The sequence below is a fragment of the Anser anser genome, assembly GCF_964211835.1.
Source record: "Anser anser genome assembly, chromosome: 6".
Lineage (NCBI taxonomy): Eukaryota > Metazoa > Chordata > Aves > Anseriformes > Anatidae > Anser > Anser anser.
In genome coordinates, this window is record NC_139726.1 from 30,844,867 (window position 1) to 30,862,866 (window position 18,000).

General features: G+C 43.2%; 1 protein-coding gene across 11 annotated transcripts in view; it reads left to right on the top strand.

Annotated features, from left to right (window-relative positions):
* The window catches only part of AGAP1 (ArfGAP with GTPase domain, ankyrin repeat and PH domain 1), a 375,831-nt gene that overhangs the window by 262,914 nt on the left and 94,917 nt on the right, over positions 1 to 18,000 (top strand). For all 11 annotated transcript variants that reach the window (XM_083841487.1, XM_083841488.1, XM_083841479.1 and 8 more), the window contains one exon: positions 16,187 to 16,348. In XM_083841487.1, coding sequence (XP_083697613.1) covers positions 16,187 to 16,348 — 162 coding nt within the window. The remainder of the gene's footprint in view (positions 1 to 16,186; positions 16,349 to 18,000) is intronic.

The following is an 18,000-nucleotide window of genomic DNA, read 5'->3' on the forward strand; positions in this document are numbered from 1 at the left end:
TCTAACTTCATCTTTGGTTTCAAAGCCTATTACAAGTTGCTGCAGCTCACTTTTGAGAAAGAGGACAGAAATCTCCCTATTGTATTTTCCTGGTCAAAGAAATTTGCCGAGTTCCCCAAGTGGCCTGCAACCACCGCCTCGTTTAGCCTGGCCTTCACTTGCACAGAACTGGGTTGTTTCTAAGCATCACATACCTCTTCCTAGGATCCTTACCATGAAGTGGGTGAGGTAGGGGTCTTGGTGCTCTCCCACGAGGAAGGTACTGCAGCTAGATGTTCTGTGGTGGTCTCGTAGGTGTGTTGTTTGTTGTGTTTCCATTGCAGCATGATGAACAAGAGTCTGATGATACCAAAAGCCTATCTGATATTTAAACGAGACCCTAGAAGACGTGTTGTTTCATGCTAGTTTCAATAACTCTTTAGAGGAGAAAGCAGCCATATCACTTCAGTGCTTGGCTAGAAACAGGAGGTCAGCAAGGAAATGTAAGTATTGTCTAATAGATCGAGAATTAGTTGAGAAGGTGGCATGTTGCCTGTGCCCAACCCGAGCTGGAAGGTAAATGGGAATTGTGAAGGAATTGTGAAGCTTCTGAAATGTGGGCAGATGTCCCTTTTCTCTTTGCAGTGAGCTTTCTTCTCTAAAGAGTAAGGACAAGTTGTCTGAGAAAGGCTTCAGAGCATTAAACCAAATGATGTGCCTTGTATTTTCTGTGTACTTATTTGTTGCCCAACTGATGTGCATCAGGAAAACCTGTGCTGTCGTACAGATGAACACTGTGAGGCTGTACCACAGGCAACAGAGGCAAAACCTCTGCAATCCCCTCTGGTGCAACGGGGGTTCAAACACTGCCGGCTTGCTTTCTTCTCTCAGCATGCCTTTTTAACCAGGTTATCCAGGCTGGAGCTGCAGTTCAGTGGACCTCAAACTGCCGATGAACCGTTGCCATTGGGTCCCACTGGACTCCACATCCAGCACAGAATGTATTACTACAAGATGAGCTAAAAGGATGAAATACATGAGAGCAATTCCTCAGTTGCTGTATCCGTGATGAAGTGGGAGAGATGGTGCTGATGCTTTGAGTCATCGGCAGTGAGCTGTTGCTTGCGAAAGGCTTAAACTGAGCTGCACTGAGGGTTTAGTTGAAGGATTTGGGGAACGTGGGCATTTCTGCACAACTTTGGGTTTGAACTAAATATTTCTGCACTTAGCGGTGCTAGTTAAATACTGAGTTATGTTATATGGATTTTTACAGTTCTGCAGCTCTACAGAAAACCATCTGCTTTTCCTGTTTAAGATCATCTTCTTTCCAAGCTCCCCCCACCCCCTATTAAAACATAAAGAATTGTTGCATGTTTCAATTACATCCTGTGCTTGGTTCCACAATGGCAAGAAATGTGAGTTTTCATCTTCAGATAATTTGACATTGGCAACCTCATGCTCATCTTAATCTTGTTGACAGCCTGAAGTGCCAAATGTCTGTCAATAAATTGTTTATGTGACTAAATTAACTTTGTGAGTGGAACTATAAAGCTTTGCTTTTCCCGACATTTACTTACGGATGCTTAAATGCATATTTTGCATTTAGTTTAGCTTAGAATTTAAACAGAAGTAGGAATGTGTATGGCATGTTCCATCTAATGGGAGGGGAAAAAATCTGGTTGCTGATGTTGATTAATCTGATGTGATTGTCCAGCTTTGTTCAATGAATCTGTGCCTTTTCTGCCTGTAGCTAGGTTTGGTTGTCGCACCTTCTCCTTTTGTCCCCAGTCACTCCCCACACAAGAGGGGAAAAAACAAACCTCAAACCAAAGCAGTTCTTTTTGTTATGGAGCATAAACTTTAGCCTGACAGAGTTGCGAGAACAGCGAATGTGCTCTTGATCAGGCTTTAAGCTCCAGCCTCGGAGAATGCTGTACATTTCTGACCTTTCGGGTGCGGGGTTAGTGTGGTGCAGTACCACTCATGGGATTTAACCATCACCAAAAGCCAGCACTTAAAAAGTAAGGAAAGGGGATACCTGGCACTGATATCACTGGAAACGTGGCACTTTTACCTCGAGGTTGTGTTTAAATGTATATCTTCACAGCTGCCTCCTTGTCTAACAGCATCTACAAACTGGTTGTCTGTAGCACAGATGCTTGGTGTTTGTCAGATACAGCACATAAAAGTCTGTAAAATATACTTAGTTCTCTGTTCCTCTGTATTACTATCTGTCAGAAGGGAGGGTTAATACTGCAGATGACTGTGCCCCTGTACAAAATGAGTTCTTCATCAGGAAAGCAGTCCTGTAATCTCATTTGTATAAAGAGGGAGTTTAATCTTTCAGATATATTTTTTTGTTGTTGTTGTTTCTTGTTTAAGATTGCTTTAATCTTAAATGTTTGTAGTTTTGGAATGAGTTTTGCTGTGATCTTTCTTGGCAGGTGAGTCACCAGATGGTGTGAGATACACTATCAGCTGTGATTGTTTTTCCCAGTATCTCAGAAATAAATGTGACCTGTGGTCTTAGAGCACTGTAATAGTGACAGAGGCATCAACACATTGACTACATCCAGCAGCAGCAGGAGGACAGATCTTTTGGCACAAGCTATTAAAAGTTGAAGAGCTGCATTTGATTTACGGATGCCTATATGCATTCGGGAGTGATGTATCTTGATAAATTATAATTGCAAGGAAATAAGTGCATGAGCATGATTCACACGATATCCTACAGGAGCTTTTGAACTTACAAAACATTTTTTTTTGTGGAAAATAATATAAAATCAGAGAGAGATGTTCTTGGGTCAACCTATGGAAAAGACGTAACACTTCCCGTATTTTAGGACCTTATAATTAAGACTTAAGAGGGGAAATGAGTAAAATACCCAGATTAGAACACTTTTATTTTTCTTAACCATTTAGTTTTATCTAAATTTTATTCATCTAAATTTATATAATAACAGTAATAGAAATTTTAAATTTAGGTAAAGTTCAGAAACGTTTTAAACACAAAGTTGAGAAGGTAAAAGGTTACATATAGCTACAATTGAAGTAATTCCCAATTTCAGATTTTTTTATGTCCATACTTTTGAAGTTCAAACAGCTGCTTGTAGTAATTAGACTTCTTGTTTAATGTATGTCCAGAAGCACAGTGCTTTGTTTTGCCAGTATCTGGATGAAGTGTGTGCAAGAAACTCAGAAGATGCTTTTATTTCTTCTCAGGCTTAATGAAGTTTCTGTTCCAATTAACATGAGTGCTTGCCTCATCAAGCATGTCTGTTTGCAGTCTCGGTTTCTTTCCAGTCCAGATCACAGAGCACTGGGTACGGGGATGTTGTGTATACTTTACCTATGGAATCCAACACTTCAAAGCTTCTTCACAGTATGGACGGATCAAGGAGTGAAAGAAGCCTCTGTTAAATCTGATACACATCCCCTTCACAACCTGCTGATTGTTGGGGGACAGCTGAAGCACGGAGGCTCGGACTTCCTGCAGGTGGAAGAGCATCTCCTTTCAAGTCTGCGGGCTGTTCATTTGTTACAGTTGATATAATCCCTTAATTCAGTGATGGTGTGTGCCACCCACAGTCCACATTGATGAGGAGTATCCAGTTTACAGGTCTGTCAGTTGAGGCTGTTTGTGAGTGACTTTTCTGAGGCATGGATTTTGTGAGACCAAAAGAAGGGCCTGACTTCAGTTATCCTAAACTCTCAAAAGAGCTGGGAAAAGCTGGAAGCAGTGCTTGATGAAATTAAAAAAAAAAAAAAAAAAAAAGGTTTGTCAATAACATTTGTATCCTCTGACACATAAAAAGGAACAAGAACATAGCTTTATGTGAAGAGCAAGGTGTGTTTTCCTTTTCAGCTACAGCCTGTTGTAAAAGTATGTTTGTTTTTGCCTTTAAGAGCATCGTTGGTGTTGCTGTCATTATTTCTTGTCCTTTCTGATGCTTGTGGCATGCATTACCAGGAGAGCCGTAGCCTTTTCCTACCTAGCATGATGTACTTAGCTGCCTATTTAGAATACGGCAGTTTTTCAGCTTAAGTTGGAAAATGTTAATAGTAAAAGTCTCTTGGCTTTTCCAAAACGCTGATATTCGGGCTTGTCACAGAAATCCTGTGGACTGACAGTTGAGAGTTTCCTGATCTCTTCTCAATCACCAGTGACTGGTTTTGATGCTTGAAGTTATCCACAGGTTAGGCAGACTGAAGTTTAAAGTATAAGGCTAGAGCCAGAATACATGGCTCTTTTTCTGGCTCTGAGCATTTCTTTGAAGAGAGTCAGTTTTTCCTTTATTTCAACATACGCTAAGTAAGGCACACAAGGTAAATATTTTAGTAGGAATTGGTTCAGTAAGGCATACATTCATTATTTTCCAAGTGCCTTGAGACCTCAAGGCTCTGTTTCAAAGCAAAATGTTGATGCATGAAGTTTTTTGCAATCAGAAGACAATGCTGATTGTTAGATCAGGGCGGAGCTCTGACCCCGTCTTTGTAGTTGAGGTGAATTTATTATTCACATCATTTTGACTGAGGATATAAATTAGTATTTTTTCACACAGTCTAATATGTACTTAATCATTATCTAGCTTGTTCATCCAGGATGCATTTTTTTAGTGGTACTCCAAGTGTTTATTTTCCTGCAAATCACAGTTAATTGGGATAGTCTTGATGGGGTCACTAGGTACAACAAACAGCATTTGGTAATTGTTGCTGAGTATCTACCTGGCTTCGGAGGTTTCAAGGCCATCAAAACCAAGTGGCAGAGAGACTAGCCAACACGTGTCCTGGGATCAAACCAGGAGATTCTGCCCTAAAACCAATTCACAGCCATATGTCTGCCTTCAAAAGGACCATCCATCCGTCATTGTCATTGGGGTGGCTAGGAGCTAGTTACCTGAATGAGCTAATCCCCGGGGCAGTTGTCTTTCGTAACACTCCTCACCTCTCCATTTTGTATGAAGGTGACAGGTGGGAGAAACAATCCCTATAGCACCATCCACGCTGCTGTAGCAGTTCAGGGTGACACCGTGTAAGAATCATATCCATCTTCTCCACAGATCTGAGCCTGCCCAGCAAAAGCATGATGCTAGAGAATCAGACATCCCTTATACATCTAGACTGTAAATCCATTCAATGAGAGCCAGGACATTGGTTTGCCTTGGGATGTGGTGGCATCCATGTAAGACTTTTTCTATTTTGTTGTCCTTACATATCCAAACAGCTCGTCACGTTTGGTCTTTCCACAGGGCATATTCAGCAAACATATAGCTAGTCTTCACTGCTTTTGCTCGTCACTGCATTGGCAACGTAGTGGGTTCACTTAGGGAAAGATGCTTCCTCTCCTTGTATCAGGTCATAAATTTCTCCTGGACACAAGGAGCTCGCTTCATGAGATGGCTTTGAAAGGAAGTTAACTGGATGTGGTTTCCCCTTTTCTTGCTAGCAGCGCGTAGATTTCTAGGGAGCAAACGTGCTTTGCTAGCGCAGTAATACATTGCTCCTTAGGAGGGAAAATGTAGTGAGCAATGTTCTTTTTTTTCCTTTTTTTTTTAAGTACTGTGTTGCGTTCTTTGCTTTCATGCATCCTTTGTGATGGCCAGACATTGCACATTAGTAGGAAATGAACTAGAGGTAACTTTGTCTTTCCTTCAGATAAGAAAGATTCTAACAAGTGTCTTACTATCCTTGAAATTATTGAAGCCAGTCCTTCCGATGTATGTGCCATAGTGTGATGAGACTAACTTTCTCTCTCAAGTCTGTGGATTATGTCCCTTGCTTGTCGCAAAGTGGCTTATTAGGCTGCCAAGTGGAAATGATCCTTTCATGCCAAACATGCCTTCAGGTCTGCTTTGCGTGAGGCATGCTAAGATGTATCAAAAGCCAGAACCTCCAAAAGTAGGGAAATCTTTTTTGTCAAGAAGGAACCTTTGTTTTTCTTATTTAATTGAAATTGCCATTAAAGGAGAGGAGATGGTAACTTGGGCATTCAGTGGGGCTTTCTGTACATGACAGGATAGCTTTGTGATTTACAGGCTCTAGACATAAGGCTGGAAAAATGGTAGACGCCGTGGAAAGAGAATACTCCTGAGGCTCTTTCATCTCCATCCTACAGTTCTGCTCAGAGCTTCCTTTTAATTTCTTTCAGTGCAGCAGGTTAATTTAAGCCCTCAATAGCTTGAATGTCCGAGCTAAATCCAGCTAATCAATGACCGGATGTGCCCGATTTCTGCCGAAGGTGTGAGCTGGGTGTACTTGAAAAATATTTGCATTTTTTCCTGTATGCTAAAATCTTATGTCACCCCTTCTCCCCCACTCACAAATGTTTATCATCGTCTGCAGGCTTCTGCCGAGCTGCACTTTTGACAGGTTTTTAATGTCAGCCCTGTACATCCGTGCCTGGCTCCAGCCTTATGCAGTCATTGTGCAATTGCAGCATCCCTTTAACTTCAGTTTGAGGCAGAGTAGGAATATAAAGAACTTGATAGAACATTTATGGTAATAGCTGTAAAGAGAAGCTGTAGAGCATTGGATTTCACAGCCAGAAAAATCTCAGCTCAGGGAAATAGGTCTGAAATACAACTACAGATGGTTTTAGTCTATTGCTTCTCCGTTTAAATAAAAGGATTGCTTTTCTCGCCTCTATTTAAAACACATGTGTAGAAGATGAAAGTGTCCAGCTATTTTTTTTATTATTCAGTCCACCAGCTACCGACATCTTTGGCTTATTTCATTTCAACACTAATAGCATAGTAAAAGTTCTGAAACACGCTCGTTGGATTCAGCCTTCCTTGGGTCGTGGCAAAGATTCCTGCTGCAGCCAGAGCTGTTGCTGTTGTTTTCGTCATCAGTGCTTTCTTTCTCTGTTGAACCTGGAGATGTTAATTGTGTTGCTGCTTCTGCTCTTTAATTGATCCCATTCACCGTTCCTGCTTTTGTGTAACGTCTGACTTCTTGTCACTTCGGAAAATCAAAAACCCAAATTAATCAATCTCCAGCCTCTTGGGAATAAGGCCGCATTAGGGAGCTGGGCTTGACAAAAAGTCTAATTTCACTTTGAAAGCCTGTTGGAAAATTTTAACAAGAAGATGCAAGAAAAATGTAAACCAGATCAAGCTTGACTTTGGTCTGTGGAGAATAATATCACCTGTTGAGTTTGTTTCAAGTTTTTGTAAATAGGTGATTTGACAAAAATATAAAATAAATCAAAAGACACAAAGATAGAAAAGGTCAGAATATCCTTGTTTCCACTTTAAATCGTTACACAAGAGAGAAAAGGTTGTGTGTGTGTGAGAGAGAATAGGAGCCGTGGGCCAAAGACGAAGCTTCATTCTCACACTTTTGTATCTCAGCTCAGCCTTTGTGCTGTGCTATTCCTGTACAATTTATGTTGCCCGTTTTCCTCAAACTTAGGTCCCCCCCTGTCTTTTTGCCCTGGCTTGGGGCACTCCCTCCTGCTTTTTGTTCCTAATTTCTCCCCCTTCTCAAATCCAGCAGGGCTCTTGCGATGTCCTTAGTACAAACGGAGTTGTCTTTGGGATGTTTGTGGAGTGTGTTCCCCGGAGGAGAGCTTATAAGGGAATAAGAAGTGGGATTTTTGCGGAATATTAACTTTTACAAACATTGTATAGTACTGAGAGAGGCTATCAGGCGTGTTTCAGATGGCAAATAAAGTGCAGTACAACAGCACAGCCCTTGAGACTCTGCCGAGGATTGCTTGATTTCTTTTTTCATTTAATGTTCCATCTCATAATTCTGGATTGTAGTTTTAGACAACGTATTTCTTCCCTTCTGCCTCTCATTTCTCCTACCAGTATTTGTCGTAATTGAATGGAATTTCTTTTATGACTATAATTAAAAAATGCATCTAGGAGAGAGGCAGGCAAGGAACTTGGTTTGCATAATAACAGCTGCATTGGCTTTTTTTGGTTTTGTAATTTCTACCAAATGAGTGGTAGTGTTCAAGATGGACTTGAACAAGGAGACCCTTATACTACGTGTCATGCACTTACAAAGAAAAATCACCACTCGAATAACAGAGTGATCTTTTTTGATATCCCATCTCTTGGTAACTTGAGGATAGCAAGCTTCACTTGTTGCTCCAGAGCATGGAGTGAGATACTGGATTTTTTAAAAGGGCCTCGAATAGCTTGCGTAGATGCAGACTTACTCTCAGTATATGGTACATTGACTATTCTACCACTTTTTCTGGAATGAGCACCTATATCTTGTCATAGCATTTTGCTTAGCACATCTCCCACTCCTTGGTATAAGTCTGTTGGTGTTTCTTGAACGTAAAGCTATAAACTCACATTTTGTCATTGGCATGGGACGTCACCAAACGTGCATGTGAAAGCCATGGTGCCCTCCTGAAGGCATCACGAGTGTGTGGAGGTGAACCACGAGGGCCCGTGCTACACCAGCTCTTAGAGGTGAGCCTTGTTGAACTGCTCCAGCCCTGCTGCTCGGCACTGGGGAGGGACGGGAGAGGCCCCATCCTTCTCAGCCAGCTTCTGCACGTGCACCCAGCTGCAGGTGATGGCTGCAGTGCGACAATGCTCCATTCTGCAGGACACGGCACTTCAGTGGTGTTGCTGCACATCATTTACAAACCTGGCACGGCAGTTCGGGAGCAGAGGGTGTGCTGGTCGGCATAACTGGCTCCCAGCAACGTGGCAAGGAGAGAATTTTGTCCTTAATGCTGTGTAATACAGACATACACCCTGCAGATGATGACCATCATCGAGTAAAGCTGCCCGTACAGTCCATCAAAAACTGCAAAGCTAATGATGGGCTGGGCAGATAATCGTGGGAGAGTTAATTGTAAGGTTCGATATGCCATCTTGTCAGCAGAGATAAGTTGTCACGTTTTCCACTTGAGCTGAAACTAAATGATTGTAAAATAAGTTATGAGTGTCCTTGGGCCTGTCTGCCAGAATGATGGCTAAGAATACATTCCTGGCCCATCAGTCTCAAGCAGCCTGCTTGATATTTATGCGAACTGAATGTTATTTTATTCCCCCTCTAGTCATGCTTGTCAGCTTCCAGAGTGAAAAGTGAAACTGCTTCTTTGACTCATACTTCAAGTATTGAAGCTCGGAGAGGCTGCAGATTGTTATTATTATTGCTAGTATTATATATTTTTTTGGGTGTGCGTTGAACATTGATGCCCGATTGGGAAGAACTAATGGCTGACATTGAATGTACAGGATGGCTGCAAAACAGCCCATCCCAGCCCAGTGAGACGCGTCTTATGAGTGCTCGTGCCTCTGTCAAAGCTGGTTTAGATGTGGAGTAATGAGGCGCTTGCTTTTTTAATTTGGCGTGCCTTTTTCTTTTCCTTTTTTTATATTTAATAGCGCCGGCAGTGGTCGTCTGTTCTCACGCGTGGTAATTGATACAAAATAAAATGCATTATTTGTATTCAGTCAGGAGTATGAAATTGCTTTCAGCGGGCTGAAGCCTGAACTCATTTACAGTTTTCCGAAGCAGGGCTTTCAGGAGCCCTCTTTTCAATTTGAAGAATACCTTGTCAGGCAAGAGAAGTAGTCGGAAATGGGAAAGCACGGCGTGTAAGCCTAGCACGTTTTGATTGCTCATATTTTAAGCTGGTGGAATGTTAAATAACTCCCATCTCCAAAGGGTGGTCTGGGAAGCTGGGATGCAATGCGGGGCGTTCGTGCACCAACAGCATCAGCTCGGCACCCACATACGAGCGATGCGTTCCCCTCCTGGTTAGGGGGAGGGAATACCTCGGGCTCTCCCCATCAGCACGATGTGACCCAAGGACAGCAGGTTATTACCAGGTTGTTATTCCATGGAAAGGGCTGCAGAGCATGAGGATTTACCATTGTAGGATAATTCTTCGGGTCCGCAGCGCGAGTAGTTGGACTGCACGTTTATAAGCATCGTCGTTTTTCAGAGCTCATAAACAGGTTTTGTTTGTGTAATTTATAGCCCGGAAATTGGAGTAAGCTGCAGTAAGCACACAGGTTTACATGAGTATTTTTTTTTTAACAAGGAAGGGTTTTGGAGGATGCCCCTCCGTGTATTACCGGGGGGGCTTGCAGATGTACACAGAGCTGTTACGAATTTGCCTTTTTTTGGAAATCTGACTATAGCTTACAAAAAGCTCTCAACCATTGTGCCTGTAAGAGTGCTGAAAAATACACTCTGCAGTTTTGTGGCAGAGTGTGGTTTCTTCTCCATTTCGCAGGTCCTGCTCAGGGCATCATGATCGACGTTCAGGTTGTCATACAGTGATGAACACAGCACATGTACTCCAGCCCCGCAGATGGGAGCGCTGGCAAACTTAGGCATGCAGCTCCAATATTTGGGAGCAGCCTTTTGAAAGGCGTGGGGAAGACTGGTAGAGATGAATTTTCCTGGATGTTTTCTCCCCCTGAGTAAAATGGGATAATTTTTTTTTTTAAGTGAAAGCTGAGAATTAGAGGCCTGTCCGTGTGCTACATTCCCCATATTTTCTGAGGGGGGAAAGTGAAGCATTTCTGAGAAATTATATTATATTCTTGCTGGCATACTCTCTGGAATTTGTCCGTGATATTTATGAATATCCGGTGTGATATATCCGGTGTGTTTTTCTTGATTTAGCAAGCAAATTAAAATCAACAAGACACAGTTTGCTACCACAGATGAGCAGCACCTTGCAGTATCCAACTCTGCAGTTGACCTGTCTCAACATGAGAATTTTCATTTCATTGCTGCGAAATTTGATGGTTTTTCATTTTATTTTGTTTTTAAGTGCCCAATGTAGGAAGTCTTCCTAAGTCTCTATGGAGGAAAATATTTAGACCTGGAAGTAATGAACTTGCGTCCTTGTTCATGCCTCTGTGTTGCTGTCATCCTCTTGTGAATCTCCTCTTCTTTCAGTGTAAGGGAGTAAAAGGCGCCAGTATCCCCTTTGCCAAGTACATGCTGAGAACGGGCTTGGATTCTCATCAGGGTTTGCCTTCCTCTCCACTTGGAGAGGTGGTAAAGCTTTTCAGGATAACTGCTTTCAGCATTTCTTGTTCCTATACTTAAAAATCTCCTGTACAAGTATATACTTCCCTTTTTGGGTGAATACTTGGTTATTGGTTTCAGAATAGGAGGCATAGGGGAAAAGAACAAAAATCCTTACTATAAAGGTTATGGATGGACTTTGATTTGGGCCTCATTGACAGCCAATTAACTATATAATACGTCCTGCACCAATAACTTACAGCACAACTTTAATAAAACTTATTAAATAAACTTTAAAACAATAAATAAATGTTTATTTGCCAAATTGACATTTGTACAGGGATTTAACTACTCAAAGAATAAAATGAAAAGCTACTTTTTAAATAGTTTCTGACTTGACATTTTTGTAATATCTGAATTCATCTGAAGTGCAGCCCTGGTTTGGTGTCTAACCAAGGTTCTGGAAACAGCTTCCTTTTAAATAATATCCAGCACTTCAAGTAAAGTATAGGAAGTTACTTGAAATTAATATATATTGAAATGTGTTTAGCACTAATCACAGCCAGAAAATCATCTGCTATTAAACTAAAATCACATTGCCACCCTTGGGGAAAAATACTAAATTAAGGTTACTTGAGTACTTGCTATGTAAAAGAACTCAGGCGGTGACTAAAACTTCAAGTACATCCTCATTTGCTAAATTTTTGTTAAATATTGCTGTTAGATGTTTCTTGACTGAAAAAGAGAGAGAACTAGCTGTGTTTCTTGCAATTGTTCTTAATATCACAGATCACAGAGTTGTAGGGGTTGGAAGGGACCTCGAAAGATCATCTGGTCCAACCCCCCTGCCAATGCAGGTTCCTTAGAGCAGGCTGCCCAGGTAGGCGTCCAGACGGGCCTTGAATATCTCCAGAGAGGGAGACTCCACAACCTCCCTAGGCAGCCTGTTCCAGTGCTCTGTCACCCTCACCGTGAAGAAGTTCTTTCACATGCTGTTGCGGAACTTCCTGTGCTCTGTCTTGTGGCCATTGCCCCTTGTCCTATCCCCACAAACCACTGAGAAAAGGTTGGCCAAATCCCTCTGTCTCCCACACCTCAGGCATTTATACACATTGATGAGATCCCCTCTCAGTCTTCTTTTCTCCAGGCTGAACAAACCCAGGTCTCGCAGCCTTTCCTCATAGGGAAGATGCTCCAGGCCCCGTATCATCTTTGTGGCCCTTTGCTGGACTCTTTCCAGGAGATCCCTGTCTTTTTTGTACCGGGGAGCCCAGAACTGGACACAGTACTCCAGGTGAGGCCTGACCAGGGCGGAGTAGAGGGGGAGGATCGCCTCCCTTGACCTGCTGGCCACGCTCCTTTTAATGCATGCCAGGATCCCATTGGCCCTCTTGGCCACGAGGGCACACTGCTGGCTCATGGTCAACCTGTCGTCCGCCAGGATCCCCAGGTCCTTCTCCTCAGAGCTCCTCTCCAGCAGGTCGTTCCCCAGCCTCTACTGATACATCCGGTTGTTCCTTCCCAGGTGCAGGACTCTACACTTGCTCTTATTAAACCTCATTTGGTTTATTCCTGCCCATCTCTCCAGCCGGTCCAGGTCTCGCTGAGTGGCGGCACAACCTTCTGGCGTGTCAGCCACTCCTCCCAGCTTCGTGTCATCAGCGTTCTTGCTGAGGGCAGACACTATTCCCTCATCAAGGTCGTCGATGAAGATGTTGAACAAGAGTGGACACAGCACCGACCCGTGGGGAACACCGCTAGTCATAGTCACAGGTCTCCAGCCGGACTCTGCGCCACTGATCACCACCCTCTGAGCTCAGCCAGTCAGCCAGTTCTCAAACCACCTAACTGTCCACTCCTCTATCCTATACTTTCTCAGCTTTGCTATCAGGATGTCATGGGAGACAGTATCGAAAGCCTTGCTAAAGTCAAGGTAGATGACATCCACTGCTCTCCCCCCATCTACCCAGCTGGTGATGCCATCATAGAAGGTAACGAAGTTGGTCGAGCACGACTTCCCCTTGGTGAATCTATGCTGACTACTCCTCATAACATTCTTTTCTTCCAATTTCTTGGAGATGACATCCAGAATGAGCTGTTTCAACACCTTTCTGGGCACAGAAGTGAGACTGACTGGCCTGTAGTTTCCGGATCCTCCTTCTTGCCCTTCTTGAAGACCAGAGTGACATTGTCTATCCTCCAATCTTCAGGCACCTCTCCTGTTCTCCAGGACCTTTCAAAGATGATAGAGAGCAGTTCGGCAATCACCTCTGCCAACTCCCTTAGCACACGTGGATGCATCCCATCGGGACCCATGGATTTGTGTGTGTTGAGCCCACTCAGGTGCTCCCCAACTACCCTCGGGTCAACCACGGGGGAGCCCTCCATTTCCCAGCCCCTTTCTCCCCCCACCAGGGTCAAGGAGTCCCAGGGGGGAGTCCTTGAAGCAAAGACTGAAACAAAGAAAGCATTCAGTATCTCCGCCTTCTCGGCATCTCCCATTACCAGGACACCCCCCTCATTCAGCAAGGGACCTACATTATTCCTAGTCTTCCTTTTACTGTTTACATGCTTAAAAAAACCCTTATTATCTTTTATCTCTTTTGCAAGCCTCATCTCTAGGTGGGCTTTAGCCTTCCTCATCATGTCCCTGCAGGCCCTGACAACACTTATATACTCTTCCCAAGAAGACAGGCCCTTTTTCCACATTTCATAGACCTTCCTCTTCCTTTTGATCTTATCGATTAGCTCCTTGCTCATCCATGCAGGTTTCCTGCCCCCCTTCCCTGATTCCCTACTCTTAGGGATGCACCAGTCCTGAGCTTGGAAGAAGTGCTGTTTAAATGTAGCCCAGCTCTCACAAGCACTCTTGCCTTCTAGCAACCTAGCCCAGGAGATACTTCCAAGCAGGTCCCGGAAGAGGTCAAAGTTGGCTCTTTGAAAGTCCAGGGTAGCAATCCTGCTTTTAGCCTTACTTCTTCCACCAAGTTCCATCTTGAACTTCACCATCTTGTGGTCACTGCATCCCAAGCTGCCCCCAACCTTCACATCCCTAACAAGCCCCTCCCTGTCGGTAAGGACAAGGTCCAGAAGCACCCCCCACCTCGTCAGCTCCTCCATCACCTGTGTCAGAAAATTGTCTTCAACACGTTGTAGGAACCGTTTGGACTGTGCGTGCCTGGCCGAGTTGCTTACCCAACAGATGTCTGGATAATTGAAGTCCCCCATGAGAACCAGCGCCCGTGATCGTGAGGCTACTACCAGCTGTTTGTAGAAGGCCTCATCGACCACGTCTTCCTGATCTGGTGACTTGTAGTACACCCCCACAACAGTGTCTCCCATACCAGCCCACCCCTTAATTCTCACCCACAAGCTCTCCACTTGTCCTTCACCTTCCCCCAGGTGGAGCTGGGTACACTCTAATTGCTCCCTCGCATAAAGGGCAACCCCACCCCCTCGCTTCCCCAGCCTGTCTCTCCCGAAAAGGACGTAGCCCTCCATGACAGCGTTCCAGTCATGCGAGCTGTCCCACCAAGTCTCTGTGATCGCAACGAGATCGTGGCCCTGCAACCGAACGTAGATTTCGAGCTCATCCTGTTTATTTCCCATGCTCCGCGCATTGGTGTACAGGCACTTGAGGGAAGCAGCGGGCGCACTTACCTCTGGAGGGGTGCAAGAAGAAGATTCTGGATGGGGTATCGGGATCATTACCATCTCTGAGGAGCCCTCAGACAATCCTATGGGACAACTCAGAGGTGCTTCCCTTCTGCCTTCAACAGTGACAGCAGTGACAACTTCCCCCAGCCCTTTTCTGTCACTTGTAGCTCCCCTCCCTTCCCCCATCAAACCTAGTTTAAAGCCCTGGTAACCAGTCCAGAGAGCTTGCTCCCCAACACACTTGTGCCCCACTTGCTGAGTTGGAGGCGGTCATCAGCCCACATAACCGGCTTCTCAAAGGACTGACCGAGATTGAAATACCCAAATCCCTGGTCTGGACACTACCCCCTCAACCAGTCATTTACCTGTCCCGTTCTCCTCCGTCTTTCTGGGTCCCAGCCACCCAGTGGGAGGACAGAGGAGAACTCTACCTTAATATCCTTTTGGTTCATATCAAGATACATGTGGGTTTTGAGATTTATTTTTTTTTTCACTTCTTAGAGGGTAAGAGATGCTGAGGATCACAGTTCCAGTGCATATCAGTTGATGTGCTCCTTTGGGGTTTTATGCTAGCAAAGAAATGAGAAGATTGGTTCGTTGTTTATTAAAAATGCACGACCTGTCTGAGTTGGCCTTTGCTTCCTTTGTCACTTTGATATCAAGCAGAGTGGCAGGGAGTGCTTGATCCACTGATCTGTCTGTCCTCAGCCTGGGGGAAGTCTGCTGGTGCCTGTTACAGTCCTTTGCACCGAGATCCAACAGAGAGCTCGGTCGGTCTGCGTGGATGAAAACTCCTTGGTTATTGGACAGCAAGTTTGTCCTGGGGCATGCTGTGGCCCTAGAGAGGAGGGATTTTACTTTGTGCTACTCAGAAGGTATTATTATAGTGTATTACTGCCAGCCATTACATGGGCCACGGAGTGGACTGCAGGTCTCTGCTTATGAGCGAGGGGAATCATCAGCCTTTTATTTTTATTTGGTTTTATGGGCTGCTTCATGGGGATGGGTGAAAATTACTTGGTCGTTAGGACTTAAAACTGTGCTATGTTGTGCTACCATAGAAAATACAGTGGGAAACTAAACAAGCTACTGAACGTGGGTTTTTTTGCTTGTTGGGAGCATGTAATAAGTGACCTGTTACCGCACAATATTAATTGTACCAGGCATATGTGAGATGCACACATGGAAGAAGAGAGTTGTTTTTCCACCTTGATTACTTCTACCACCTCATCTATGTGTGTCTGTCTCTAATATTAAACAAAAGCAGATAGTGAGCGTAGAGTGGTTGTTGTGGTGTCTGTACCATTTTGTATTAAACTGTCCTAGCACTACATGAGTAAATTTGAGGGTTAGTAAGATTTTTTTAAGAAAGAGCAACTGACAGTAATAAAGCAATTTCCAAGTTGCGTATTTGTACCTTTTTGCAAAAGTAATGGATATTGTTAGAGGCTCTCCTGTAGTCATTGGAAGCCAATGAGCTCAAGAGGTTAGCTGCTAACAGACAGTAAGGGGTTATATCTTGGATTCTAGAATCATTAATTTAAATGATGCAGTATTTTTCCTTTTTTTTTTTTTCCCCAAACTGCAGATACCGGGTTAGGAGATTCTGTGTGTTCAAGCCCAAGTATATCTAGTACAACCAGCCCCAAACTTGATCCGCCTCCTTCACCTCATGCCAACAGAAAGAAGCATCGCAGGAAGAAAAGCACCAGCAATTTCAAAGCTGATGGTATCTCAGGCACAGCTGAAGGTAAGCTTACTGGAAGGTCTGTATTTAGATAATATTTTGTCATTTGTTCCAAAGGGCATTGTTAAGTACGACCCAACTGTGTTGTTGGTTTTGCATACAGAAGTTAAACAAAATTATATTTAAACAGATAAATTAAAGACGGATCTTCTAATGATGAAGCTCAGTGATATGTCACGTGACAGTGAATTCTGCTGTCTGAAACATGTTTGGAACCAATTTTTTTAATTAAAAAAGTCTCCCCAGGCTGATATGGAGCATCATTAGTGGTAAAGGTAAGGTACAGGCATACTTGTAAGGTTTAAAAAGAAAGAAGTCAGATTCACTCAGCCTATACATCACGTTAGAATTTGTATATTTCTCAGTGTTATTAAATCTAGTGTTACCTCTTCTGCTTAGACACATCTTGTGCTCTAGAATCGTGAATGCTTCTGATGCCCCTTATTGTTTGAATATTCAGCTGCTCAGGGAAAGATTATGTTATTTGAGGATAAAAAGGAAAGGGGAGAGTTTAAATGTTTGGGTTCTTTTATAAGAACCAGAAAGCAAAAGCCAGAAAGAACTTCTTTTTTTCCCTTAGTTTAGCTTACTATTTCCAACATGAGCACTGCTATAGCTGTTCAATGCCTTTCTGAAGGAGTAACAATGTGTACAGTGGCCAGATATGATATAAAACATGCTTGTATCTTTAGAAAAGAAGAAAAGAAACATGCTAGGATTCAGCCAAAAGAGCTCCAGAAAAAAGATGAACAAGGGTAGTTGGAAAGCTTAGAAACTGGGGAGTCAACATATAGGAGAGATGAAAAAGGGAGACAATGGAATAACCTTGTTGGAAAAAGGGGAGTGTTAAGTAAGAAAAAGATGTGGTTGTAAGCATTGGAGAGTAAAAAAATAAAAAAAAACAGCTAATTCAGTATCAAAGAGTGTTGGAACAAGTTCTGAGAAAAGGATGACAATTGCAGACAGCTGAAGAGGCATTAAAAATAGATGTGATAATAGTATACAACTGAGAAGGGGCATGTTAACTACTACTTCGTCATCCTTGTTTTCCATTTATTTAATTTCCCGATTGCACTTCTATCACATACAGAATTTATTTCTCAGCTATCTATACAAATCTTTTTAAAAAAAAAAAAATCAGCCTTTTTCATAATAGCTCCTGTTGTGTTCTCTTTCCAGTCATTTAACTATCTTTGCTGTTAGTTTCCCCCCTAGCTATGGCCTGCAGCCAAATTTTATTTTAAACTTCCATTTTTAATTTATCCTTTTTTTTAAACAATCCCCTTTACACCACTTATTTTCATACCTCAGTGGCAAGTTACAGAGGGGATTTTTCAGAGCACTCACCATTTGTCCACGCGTATTTTGTGGAAGTCAATATGAATCAAGACCAGCTGGGTATCAAAAGCCTTTGAAAATCTCTTTCTAAGTAGTTAATGCATGTATGTTTTCTTTCTCCTGGTGAGCTTATTTTCACAAGTCACTGGAGCCTGAGCCTGTGTGGTCCTGGTCTGCAGGGAGACTTTTGAAGCACAGCAAGCAGTCGGGAATTTGCAGTTGTTGTGCACCTTGCCCTGAAATCCCTCTTCTGATTGGAGTGAGGAGTACGGGGCTCCTTTATCTGTCTGTTTTCTCTTGCTCTTCTCCTTCTCTTC